The 13,608-nt window shown below is 47.1% G+C and overlaps 1 protein-coding gene across 13 annotated transcripts in view; it reads left to right on the top strand.

The window, feature by feature from the left end:
* The window catches only part of LOC123762011 (protein sickie), an 860,773-nt gene that overhangs the window by 713,507 nt on the left and 133,658 nt on the right, over positions 1-13,608 (top strand). For all 13 annotated transcript variants that reach the window (XM_069335765.1, XM_069335764.1, XM_069335759.1 and 10 more), the window contains one exon: positions 110-239. In XM_069335765.1, the coding sequence (XP_069191866.1) occupies positions 110-239 (130 nt within the window). The remainder of the gene's footprint in view (positions 1-109; positions 240-13,608) is intronic.

The following is a 13,608-nucleotide window of genomic DNA, read 5'->3' as shown; positions in this document are numbered from 1 at the left end:
ATGTTAGGAAGGAAAATGTAAATGGGTTTAGTACTTGGTGAAAATGAGTAAGTCTGCCCTTGTAAATTGTCTTGGCTGTAGTAACTTGACGTTTTCTTTTGCTGTGCAGGTTCTCAGTTGAAGAGCGGAGCATCAGCGAGCAGCAGCCGCTCAACCTCGCCAGCCAATGGCAGTAGCTCCTTCATCCCGCAGCCAAGGAGCCATGGCGGAAGAGCATCTCTTAACGAGAAACATTCAAAGTAAGTAATGTTTTAAAATGTTGTTGTTGTGGTTAATAATAATAATAATAATAGGACCTCTTCACCCTGGAGGTGTACATTGCGTAAAAACAGTATTACATAGAATAAAGGAGATTAGTGACGTGACATTGTACGTGGACCTGGTAGTTAGGTCAAAGGTCATACAGGTCCAGTAGTAAGCTAGGTAGTTAGGTCAAAGGTCAGGCAAAAGGCACAGTTGACACTGGTCTTCAACAGATGCCAGTATCGATGAAAGGTCCCCTAATGTTAGGGGGGAAAAGTTACTTTAACTAGTATAACTATTAGATATTTCACTTTTACCCCATGCTAACATTAGGAGGTAAAGGTGGGAGGTTTTCCCAAGGTGGCGTTAAGGTAAATCCTCAGGTAGTTCTTAGCGTAAAGTAGTTTGAGTAACATTGACATAGTATGTTAATGAGTTTTAGGCTGAAATATGACAATAGTTGTAGTATTTCGAAGTTTATAGTCGAGATGTCAGCCGTAGCTTCACAGGAGATTGTGGAAATAGTCGATGAAAAAAGTTATTTAATAGCAAATAGAAAAAAAAATGAGTTCTGTGGTATCCCGCCAAGTAACGTAATGTGGTGAACAAATTCGAAAGCTGTAATAGTCAGGTAAAGTAGGAAAAAAAAGGTATTTGGTACAAGTTACATAGATGGCGAGTTACAAAGAATGTTAGAAATATAGATACAGGTATATAGATAAGGGACGACTATCTATATTTCTAATATTAACATACAATACGTTAAGGGACTAATACGCACAGCGTTTCGGGCAAGTAGAAACAGATACTGAGAACACTAGGCGTTTACATGATGGTTAAAAAGATATCTTTAGAGGGAGCCTAATACTGAATGTGATAACAAACGTGGACATGTTACAGTAATATATAACGTTTAGGACAAGTGGTTGTTTCGATGCATGACTGGTAAACGAAGTGGTGCACCGAGGAGGCTGTGAAAGTGTTGTGGTAGGTAAGAAACTATATACATGAAACAAATAAAACTTAAGTTTTTTATGCATATATAGTTTCATCCCTAACATCCATTTACCTCTATACCATACCTTGAGGTTACCTTGAGGTGCTTTCGGGGCTTAGCGTCCCCGCGGCCCGGTCGTCGACCAGGCCTCCTGGACTGATCAACTAGGTTGTTGGACGCGGCTGCTCGCAGCCTGACGTATGAGTCACAGCCTGGTTGATCAGGTATCCTTTGGAGGATCTACACGATCATTCCAACATTATTTTAATCACGTCCCTCTTAACACTTCCTAGGTAACCTTTAACTTTATACTTTTCACATTTTAAACTCATACTGTTTTGTAGATTCCAAATCTCATATTCAACTTGGTCTCTAAACCTTCTATTGTATCTCATTCCTAATATGCACTCCTTCGTACAACAAAAATCCATTTCATTCCCTTCATATATGTCCTCACAATTCACTAACTACTCTTTATACCCATTTATCCCCCATTATTCATATCCACTTAACGTTGCAACAACATTGCAAACATGATAAGCAGCCTCTGCATAACCCTACAGGCAATTGACGAGTAGGAAATATTTAACTACCATTAACCACCAATATCATGCATGTATTGTCTACACAAATGTAGATCTTTCATTATTCTTCCTGCTACTTTCTTCTATCCGGCTTCCTAATTACACTACCCGTTCATTGCCAACATTTCCCAAACCCGTTACTTCCTATTACATTTCTTTACGTCTACCTTACAAAACCATTTTAATATCCTAAATTATGATCCACTTATTCACAACTTTCCTACTTCGTTCTATCAAGCGTACACTTAATGAATGTTAATAATCATTCTTATTATCACTCAGTCATAGCATCCACGTTCATAATTACCTAAACACTTAATCTAATCATCCACAATTATGACTCTCCGCCTCACTCACGCCTTAAACTTCATATAAAGAGACAGTCTTACCGGAGTACCTCATTACGGGCTATTCATGCCCGTGCCACCTCTTGGGTGGCTTAATCTTTATCAATCAATCAGGAGTACCTCACCATTTGGTCACCACTTGGTCCGGGAGACATCTCCCGTCACGCAGGGTGCAGTCGCGCCTCCACAGATCTCCAGTATCAGCTCTTGATACTGGTAATGGCTCAAAAGGGCCACCACTTACGGGCTGTTCATGCCCGTGCCACCTTTTGGGTGGCTTAATCTTTATCAATCAATCAATCAGTACCTGCTTCTATGGGCTGCGATCCCAGACTGACCTTGCCTTGATGACCAGACTTGACCTCGCCTCGGTCCCGTCTACTCCGTCTCGCTGATTGGTCGTTTCATTTCCCGCCAATTGTCATAAAGACCAATCCTACGCCCAGACAACACTCAAACCACCGCTCGCCTCGTCTCAAGGTCATCCACGGCCGCCTGCAAACAGTTTAACATTTAATTTATCACGGCTGCAACGATTTTAATCTCAATATATCAATATAAACAAATCCACAAGGGCCGTGACGAGGATTCGAACCTGCGTCCGGGAGCATCCCAGACTGCCTTAATTGACTGAGCTACGACAGGGTAAAAGAGTTGAAACCGAAGTTCTACTGAACTTCGTTTTTCATCATTTGATGATAAACATTCACGTTAGTGTCATCTCTGTGTGTAATATCAATATAGTTCTATTTAGACTTTGTGTAATGGCTAAGGTCTTCTTTGGTAATCCCTTACCCATTACCGCCGATTGGGTGACATTCTCCCAACCAATCTTACTTTCACATTAACATATCCGCCCTATTCCTTCTTTTCTCAACTTTTGTCTACTCCACTTCCCTCACTCATTCTTCGTAACTCACGAACGAGCCTTGTCATATTTTTTGCATTTTAATATTTTCCACCTATACTAATTATTTGGACATTTTTGTCGGGCTCAAACTACCACCACCTTTCATGCTTTCATTTCATTATCCACTTTCAAACCCTCCCACATCATTCCTCAGTCATAGCACACACTTGTTTGATTTTATTAAACAATTTATACGTCCCCAACCGCTACAAGATTTATCTGTAGTAACCTTATCCATGACTTTTTTACGGTTCTAAAGCTTGTTACTCTTACATACATACATACATACATACATACATACATACATACATACATACATACATACATACATACATACATTCCTTAATGATCTGACAAAGTGCATCTGTTTCGTAAATGCACAATCGAGTTTATGACCTCATGATTGTTAACCCCCTAATTGCTATCATTATGATTGGCTAGCAACAATGTCTAAGAGTCTCCCAGAAATATGCAACTCGCCCCACGGAGCAACACTCATGCAATGCAATATTTACAAAACAAAGCAATGTAGCTGTATGAAAAGCACATGTCTGACGACCTAATAACGTTCAGGGAGCTTTTATATGTCCGTCTACACACCACTCAAACCTTCTACACGTGTGTGTATATGTGTGTGTGTGTGTGTGTGTACTCACCTAGTTGTACTCACCTAGTTGTGTTTGCGGGGGTTGAGCTCTGGCTCTTTGGTCCCGCCTCTCAACCGTCAATCAACAGGTGTACAGATTCCTGAGCCTATCGGGCTCTGTCATATCTACACTTGAAACTGTGTATGGAGTGAGCCTCCACCACATCACCCCCTAATGCATTCCATTTGTCAACCACTCTGACACTAAAAAAGTTCTTTCTAATATCTCTGTGGCTCATTTGGGCACTCAGTTTCCACCTGTGTCCCCTTGTGTTAAATAGACTGTCTTTATCTACCCTATCAATCCCCTTCAGAATCTTGAATGTGGTGATCATGTCCCCCCTAACTCTTCTGTCTTCCAGCGAAGTGAGGTTTAATTCCCGTAGTCTCTCCTCGTAGCTCATACCTCTCAGCTCGGGTACTAGTCTGGTGGCAAACCTTTGAACCTTTTCCAGTTTAGTCTTATCCTTGACTAGATATGGACTCCATGCTGGGGCTGCATACTCCAGGATTGGCCTGACATATGTGGTATACAAAGTTCTGAATGATTCTTTACACAAGTTTCTGAATGCCGTTCGTATGTTGGCCAGCCTGGCATATGCCGCTGATGTTATCCGCTTGATATGTGCTGCAGGAGACAGGTCTGGCGTGATATCAACCCCCAAGTCTTTTTCCTGCTCTGACTCCTGAAGAATTTCCTCTCCCAGATGATACCTTGTATCTGGCCTCCTGCTCCCTACACCTATCTTCATTACATTACATTTGGTTGGGTTAAACTCTAACAACCATTTGTTCGACCATTCCTTCAGCTTGTCTAGGTCTTCTTGAAGCCTCAAACAGTCCTCTTCTGTTTTAATCCTTCTCATAATTTTAGCATCGTCCGCAAACATTGAGAGAAATGAATCGATACCCTCCGGGAGATCATTTACATATATCAGAAACAAGATAGGACCGAGTACAGAGCCCTGTGGGACTCCACTGGTGACTTCACGCCAATCGGAGGTCTCACCCCTCACCGTAACTCTCTGCTTCCTATTGCTTAGATACTCCCTTATCCACTGGAGCACCTTACCAGCTACACCTGCCTGTCTCTCCAGCTTATGTACCAGCCTCTTATGCGGTACTGTGTCAAAGGCTTTCCGACAATCCAAGAAAATGCAGTCCGCCCAGCCCTCTCTTTCTTGCTTAATCTGTGTCACCTGATCGTAGAATTCTATCAAGCCTGTAAGGCAAGATTTACCCTCCCTGAATCCATGTTGGCGATTTGTCACGAAGTCCCTTCTCTCCAGATGTGTTACCAGGTTTTTTCTCACGATCTTCTCCATCACCTTGCATGGTATACAAGTCAAGGACACTGGCCTGTAGTTCAGTGCCTCTTGTCTGTCGCCCTTTTTGTATATTGGGACCACATTCGCCGTCTTCCATATTTCTGGTAGGTCTCCCGTCTCTAGTGATTTACTATACACTATGGAGAGTGGCAAGCAAAGTGCCTCTGCACACTCTTTCAGTACCCATGGTGAGATCCCATCTGGACCAACCGCCTTTCTAACATCCAGATCCAGCAGGTGTCTCTTGACCTCCTCTCTCGTAATTTCGAACTCCTCCAAGGCCGCCTGGTTTACCTCCCTTTCTCCTAGCACAGTGACCTCACCCTGTTCTATTGTGAAGACCTCCTGGAACCTCTTGAGTTCCTCACACACCTCTCTGTCATTCTCTGTATACCTGTCCTCGCCTGTTCTAAGTTTCAATACCTGTTCTTTCACTGTTGTTTTCCTTCTGATGTGACTGTGGAGTAGCTTTGGTTCGGTCTTGGCTTTGTTTGCTATATCATTTTCAAAATTTTTCTCTGCTTCTCTTCTCACCCTGACGTACTCATTCCTGGTTCTCTGGTATCTCTCCCTGCTTTCTGGTGTTCTGTTATTCCGGAAGTTCCTCCACGCCTTTTTGTTCAGTTTCTTCGCTTCCATACATGCCCTATTATACCATGGATTCTTCTGTTGCTTCTCGGATTTTTCCCTTTGGGCCGGGATGAACCTGTTTACTGCCTCCTGACACTTTTGGGTAACATAGTCCATCATACCCTGTACAGACTTGTCTCTGAGGTCTGTGTCCCAAGGTATTTCACTTAGGAAACTTCTCATCTGTTCATAATTCCCCTTTCGGTATGCCAGCCTTTTGATTCCTAGTTCTTTTTGGGGGGAGATAAGTCCTAGCTCTACCAGGTACTCAAAGTTCAATACACTGTGGTCACTCATTCCCAAGGGCGCTTCCATCTTAACTTCCCTTATATCCCATTCATTTAGGGTAAATATCAAATCAAGCATTGCTGGTTCATCTTCTCCTCTCATTCTTGTTGGCTCTTTGGTATGCTGGCTTAGAAAGTTTCTTGTTGCCACGTCCAGCAGCTTAGCTCTCCATGTTTCTGGTCCTCCATGCGGGTCTCTGTTCTTCCAATCTATCTTCCCATGGTTGAAGTCTCCCATAATTAGTAGTCCAGATCCATTCCTGCTAGCAACAGAAGCTGCTCTTTCTATTATGTTAATGGTGGCCATGTTGTTTCTATCATATTCCTGTCTAGGTCTTCTGTCATTTGGTGGTGGATTATATATGACTGCGACTACAATTTTTTTCCCTCCATTTGTTACAGTACCTGCTATGTAGTCACTGAAACCTTCACAGCCCTGAATATCCATCTCCTCAAAATCCCAGCCTTTTCTTACCAGCAGAGCTACACCACCCCCACCTCTTCCTTCCCTCTCTTTCCGCATAACATAATAGTCCTGTGGAAACACTGCATTTGTTATTGTTTTCGTGATCTTTGTTTCTGTGAGGGCTATTATGTCTGGGTTTTCCTCTAGTACCAGTTCTCCAAGCTCATTTGCTTTATTTGTAATTCCATCTATGTTAGTGTACATCACTTTGAGGCTCACTTTCTTCTGTCCCTTCTCAAATCGCCTCCTTGGTGAGTGTTCTGCTGGTGGGGGAGGCTGTTCCATGGGTGTGAGGACCTGTGAGGTGGGTAACAGGATCTCAGAGGATACTGGAATGAGGGGCGGGGGATCCAGTGAAGGGGGAGGGACAGGGAGGGTATGGGGTGAAAGGGGAGGGAGGACGGGAAGGAAAGGGGGGGGAGGGAGGACTCGGGAGGAGGGGAGGGGTAGAAGGGTGGGGATTGGGTGTGGGGGGAGGGAGATTTGGCTGAACTTTTGAGTGGGGGCAGGGAGGGTTTGGGGTAGGGGGGTTTTCTATGCAGAGGAGGGAGGCGGGGTTGTCCTCCCTTCTGGTGTTACTGGGTAGCTGGTTGTGGGTTCCCCCCTCGCCTCAACCAGCGAGGGTGTGTGTGTGTGTGTGTGTGTGTGTGTGTGTTTGTTTCACCTATTTGTGCTTGCGGGGGTTGAGGTCTGCTCTTTCGGCCCGCCTCTCAACTGACAATCATTCAACTGTTACAGAGGGGGGACAAAATAGTGTGTGTGCAAGGGGGATGAGACAGGAGGGTGTGATAGCGGTATGTCTGCCACTCTTGGTAATGAAAGAAGGCATTCAGACATTGTGTGTGGCTGTGTGCCTGCCGCTGTGTTCAATCTCGTCACCACCACTACCACCCCCACTGTTACCACCTCCCCCATTCTCACCACCACCACCCCCCTACCTCCCCACGACCACCCCCACTGTCACCACCACCCCCTCACACCTAACTGCCCTGCACAGACAATATATGTCACCGTTAGTGTCCTTTCCACCATCACACTTAACCACAGAATACGTCATATCTACCGCGAGAGAGAGAGAGACAGAGAGAGAGAGAGACAGACAGACAGACAGACAGACAGACAGACAGACAGACAGACAGACAGACAGACAGACAGACAGAGACACACAGACAGACAGAGACACACAGACAGACAGAGACACACACACACACACACACACACACACACACACACACACACACACACACACACACACACACACACACACACACACACACACACAGGTCTTGCCTCAAGGCTCTCCTGCGATAAATAGCCCGCGACAATTTTCACTCTTAAGGATTACAGTCCTTTCTTCATCTTCATGTGTGTGGCTTGGTCACCTTATCTCCTGCCACGTTCTTGTGACTCACTATCCTGTACCTTCACGATTACATTACATATACATACACATTACACAGTATTATACACTTCGCTTTATATATACTGACACTTTACTCAAGTCCTTAAACAGTTAAACAATACTTGCTTACAAGTCCTAATATTCTACCAGTCAATAAAATAATTTTCTACACCTTAAACACATTTCTTGAACCTGTTTATAGCACTTAAGTGAATGTGTGAGAGAGAGTACCTACGGGGGGGCATAAAACATGGCATATCAGTAGGTGCTGTCCGGTATGATGCGCTCTTCTACCCGGCCCACACCCTCTTTATTATCACGCCCGACCACTCCTCTGCATGAGTCACCCCTCGTGTAGGCGGCTGGGGTCACAGAAAACGCCTCCGGTGCGCCGGGTTAAACATGCTTCTAAACAAACCATTTTTTTGGGAGCCTTTTAATATATCGTTTTTCCCCCCAATGTTCTTATTTGTATTCGCGCCCGAATGGCATTTATGATAAATGAGAACGCTCACTACATCATATAGTGTTTGGAAGCTACAAGTAAACAATTTACATGATATTTTATGGATTTGTACATTCTGACTTGGCCGTGACGTCCCATATTTGGCCGACGCCTTCAACCTGTGTGATAAACATGGCGCTGCCCAATAAACTCGCCCCTCGGGCCAAAATTAAAAATTTAAAATGGCCACAGCGATCCCATCCACATTCCTGCTTAGTTTTACCACTTAACGAACCAAGTTAACGACACTTCAGGTAATATTAGCTTTAAAGCGTCATTTGCTCCCTTAATCACACCTCGTCCCATATTCCTACACACAAATTTCAATAAAAGAGAGAGAGAGAGAGAGAGAGAGAGAGAGAGAGAGAGAGAGAGAGAGAGAGAGAGAGAGAGAGAGAGAGAGAGAGAGAGAGAGAGAGAGAGAGAGAGATGTAGATGTAAAAGAGGAAGACGATAGAGAAGTGTGAGAACACCCAGCAAGACGAATATCTTAAGCCACAACACCTTGTACAATTCGTCAGGATTTCCTTATCGGCCTCAGGGCACCAAGAAGCAGCACCTTGTCAGTCTCTGGTTACTCCGTCTCGCGCCACCACACAACGACGATTCTACTGATAGTGTCTTGAGGAGCACATCGGCCGTCCTGTAGGTATCTAGGATCGTTATTAATCTTGTAGCTTAGGGCGCGGCCCTCCGCCCACGATCCCTCGCCTGCGTTCCTCACCCCAGGTGGGCGGGGGTCACCAGACTGTTGTGTTGGGGCCTCTGCATCACCACCACCACCACCACACGACTTGTGGTGGTGCGTCCTTCACACCACCACCTGACTACTCTAGTGTAGAGGATCACCCACCTTGACGTCACTACGTCAGCAGCAACGTCACCACCCACCTTGACGTCACTACGTCAGCAACAACGTCACCGCCCACCTTGACGTCACTACGTCAGCAGCAACGTCACCACCCACCTTGACGTCACTACGTCAGCAACAACATCACCACCCACCTTGACGTCACTACGTCAGCAGCAACGTCACCACCCACCTTGACGTCACTACGTCAGCAACAACATCACCACCCACCTTGATGTCACTACGTCAGCAACAACGTCACCACCCACCTTGACGTCACTACGTCAGCAACAACGTCACCACCCACCTTGACGTCACTACGTCAGCAACAACGTCACCACCCACCTTGACGTCACTACGTCAGCAACAACGTCACCACCCACCTTGACGTCACTACGTCAGCAACAACGTCACCACCCACCTTGACGTCACTACGTCAGCAACAACGTCACCACTCCCCTTGACGTCAACTCTCAGCATGCAGGGTAACCACAACCGCGCGCCACTTCCCGTTTTCTTTGTAATTGGGGGAAGTCCTCACCCACCTTTATTTAACAGGTTTCTACCGTCGCTTTGTAACAGCTATCACTGCATGATCTTGATTACCTTTCCCCAGATCCACGCCGGCCAGCCCTCCTCCTCTTCTGACCGCCCTCACAACGGTCGGCCGAGCAGGGAGCCGGTCGGCCGAGCGGACAGCACGCGGGACTTGTGATCCTGTGGTCCTGGGTTCGATCCCAGGCGCCGGCGAGAAACAATGGGTAGAGTTTTTCACCCTATGCCCCTGTTACCTAGCAGTAAAATAGGTACCTAGGTGTTAGTCAGCTGTCGCGGACTGCTTCCTGGGGGTGGAGGCCTGGTCGAGGACCGGGCCGCGGGGACACTAAAAAGCCCCGAAATCATCTCAAGATAACCTCAAGATAACAAACATGCCACTCCAGTCGAAATGCCACGGTTTTGCCTACCGACATTCGTACCAACCCAAGCAACCCACCTAACCTCAAACTGAAGCTTTAAAAAAAATATCAACATCACCATACTTTAATATATAATGAAACCCGCATTTTTGCAGCTTTCGTCGATTCCCCACGACAATGCGACGCATTCGTATTACGAGATTTCATCAATATCATCAACTGGGGATTCGTCAGGTATTTACGCTACCAATTACGAAACCTATTCATCTTTCACCATCGTTCTCAATAGCATAGATGCTTTTGTCACGGGTCCTACGTTACGCCAAAGCCATCCGATTTATACGCATGTTATTGTGTCTGCTATAACTGCTGTTAGATCTATTGCAACAACAGCCTCCTGAATCAACTTTTCCTAAGTCAGCCGTGGCCTCTGACCCACCTGGGGTACAACAACTCTCGCAACCCACTCAGGTACACTCCAGGTAGTGTATATATATGCTCACATTCAGTCGTAATTACGAGGATATTGTATATTATTTTTCATTTAATATTCTCTAGCCATTAGGTGATGTATTATGAATATTCTCTAGTCATTAGGTGATGTATTATGAATAAGTATTCATTACAGCGACATACAGCAACTGTCAGGTTAGGCAAGAGCTTTGTTGACACAAGAGCTTGTCCCAGCACCATATTTACATACGCGGATGTAAACAGCTTACATTTACGCTTATATTTACACACGTGGTGGAGTGTAAATATCGCGTAAATCTCTTACCTCGAGCGTATTGTGGGGGTGAAGGTGTGAGAGGAGGGGAAGCACTGTATTGTGGGGGGGAGGGGGGCGGGGCTGGTGTTGTGGGGGGGGGGAGGGGCTGGTGTTGTGGTGGGGCGGGGCTGGTGTGGTGGGGGGGGGGGCGGGGCTGGTGTTGTGGGGGGGGGCGGGGCTGGTGTTGTGGGGGGGGGGGCGGGGCTGGTGTTGTGGGGGGGGGCGGGGCTGGTGTTGTAGGGGGGGGCGGGGCTGGTGTTGTGGGGGGGGGCGGGGCTGGTGTTGTGGGGGGGGCGGGGCTGGTGTTGTGGGGGGGGTGGGGCTGGTGTTGTGGGGGGGCGGGGCTGGTGTTGTGGGGGGGGCGGGGCTGGTGTTGTAGGGGGGGCGGGGCTGGTGTTGTGGGGGGCGGGGCTGGTGTTGTGGGGGGGCGGGGCTGGTGTTGTGGGGGGGCGGGGCTGGTGTTGTGGGCCAACTTAGCATACAGTTAAGTTGGCTATCTTGCTATTCTCGTTAATGTGGGGTTCAGGAGACATTCTCCGTGATATCAACCTCTAGATCTTCCCTTTTCTAGATATTGAGGCTTTCCTCAGATTGTACTTTGTGTCTAGCCCTCTGTTTCCAGCACCAACTTTCATTACTTTGCACTTATCTCACTTAAACTTTAGTAGCCACTTATAGTTTTTTTCCTATTTTTTCTGACTTTTTCGATGTGTGTGTGTGTGTACTCTCATCTAGTTGTGCTTGCAGGGGTTGAGCTCTGGCTCTTTGGTCCTGCCTCTCAACCGTCAATCAACAGGTGTAGGATTGTGTGGTGTGTGTGTGCGTGCGTGTGTGCGTGCGTGCGTCACACACACAAAGCAGGCGGTGGTCGTGGTGCTGACGAAACACCACACTTATCTTTTTCTCCTTACTGTATTTAACCGCAGAACATCCGGCAGCTACTGGTGTGCCTCCACGCTCCTGTACCCTAGGTGTACCACGGCCACCCAGGCCTTTGTAAACACGCGCGTGGTTCTCGTCCCTGTCCCTACCTATCCACTCGTGGATGGGTAGGGGGGGGGGGGCTGATGCGGAATGGGGAAGTAGGGAGGGATAGGGATAAACCCCCCCCTATCGAGGGGGTTATTTTCAACCAAATTCTGTCTTTACTACTCCTTAAACTCAATATGATGTCTGAAGGTGGGGAGGGATCGTGGATTATATTACGTTGTGGTGATGGATGGTAGGATGACAACTGACGGACGGACGGATGTAAACAAAGCCACGTGGTACTGGCTTTGTTTACATGTCCCACAGTTTGTACAGATGGCCACGGTGGCCTGTGGGTGTGGCCAGTATGGCCTCTTGTTGCAACGCCCCTCTCTCTCTCTCTCCCCTCCTCTACCCTCATGTCCCCTCACTCCCCCCACCCCCCTCACCCGGCGCTCAGTTCCACTTTCAGCCATCTGTCATCGAGGGTGAAGGGGGGGGGGAGGGGGGGGGGAGTTGATCCTTGAGTTGCTTTAATCTTTTTCCGGTGTCATTTCACTCTGCTGCTCGTGCTCTTAACTGATCTAGGGTGAGGCAAGCCTAGTGAAACAAACGAACATTGTAACACGAGTACCAGACTTGGAGTACCCTTGCAAGATTACCATAACCTTGGGCGGGGACCAGCAAGCAACCAGCGCGACGCCCACACACACACACACACACACACACACACACACACACACACACACACACACACACACACACACACACACACACACACACACACACACACACACCCACACACACACACGCCCACCTCACTCCACCGCTGTTTGCATACATCAATATTAGGCGGGTGCCGCCCACTCCTGGACTCTTAGGTGATCTTGGCTCTCACCACCATCTTCACCGTCTCAGTCGCCACTGATTGTGGTGGATCAAATAATAAGGCCCATGCCCCGCCAAACACACACCGAAACTACGACGTTGGTACAACGTTCGAACAAGTTTTAACACCACCTAACCAGTTATAACAACCAATATAGCAAGTTATAACAACGTTCTAATACGTCATAAACACGTTAAGCCAAGATGTAACAACTTTATTACAAGTTGTAACAAGCGGAAAATAGAGACAGTTTCGGTTTGTGTTTCCAGGGCAGGTCCTAAATATTCACAGTAACATAACATCACATCATCTTGAGGTTATCTTCATATGATTTTGGGGCTTAAAGTCCCCACGGCCCGGTCCTCGACCAGGCCTCCTTTTTGTTACACACCCCCATGAAGTAACCTGTAGCAGCTGTTTCCCAGGTACCTATTTACTGCTAGGTGAAGTGGGGAATCAGGGTGAAAGAAATTCTGCCCATTTGTTACCGCCTCCGCCGGGGATCGAACCCGGAACCTCAGGACTACGATTCCCGAGCGCTGTCCACTCAACCATCAGGCTCCTAAATATACTGGAGTGAACGATATGGAAGAAAAGGTATAATAGAACCAGTGAAGAGCAGAGGTGCCATAGGCACAATCAGAGAACACTATAAATATCAGAGGTCCACGGTTGTTCAACACCCTCCCAGCGAGCATAAGAAATATTGCCGGAACAACCGTGAACATCTTCAAGAGGAAACTAGATTGTCTCCTCCAAGGAGTGCCGGACCAACCGGGCTGTGGTGGATATGTGGGCCTGCGGGCCGCTCCAAGCAACATCCTGGTGGACCAAACTCTCACAAGTCAAGCCTGGCCTCGGGCCGGGCT

This window comes from Procambarus clarkii, chromosome 34 (assembly GCF_040958095.1).
Source record: "Procambarus clarkii isolate CNS0578487 chromosome 34, FALCON_Pclarkii_2.0, whole genome shotgun sequence".
Taxonomy (NCBI): domain Eukaryota; kingdom Metazoa; phylum Arthropoda; class Malacostraca; order Decapoda; family Cambaridae; genus Procambarus; species Procambarus clarkii.
Note: the sequence above shows the minus strand (reverse complement) of the source record. Positions and strands in the feature narration are given on the sequence as shown.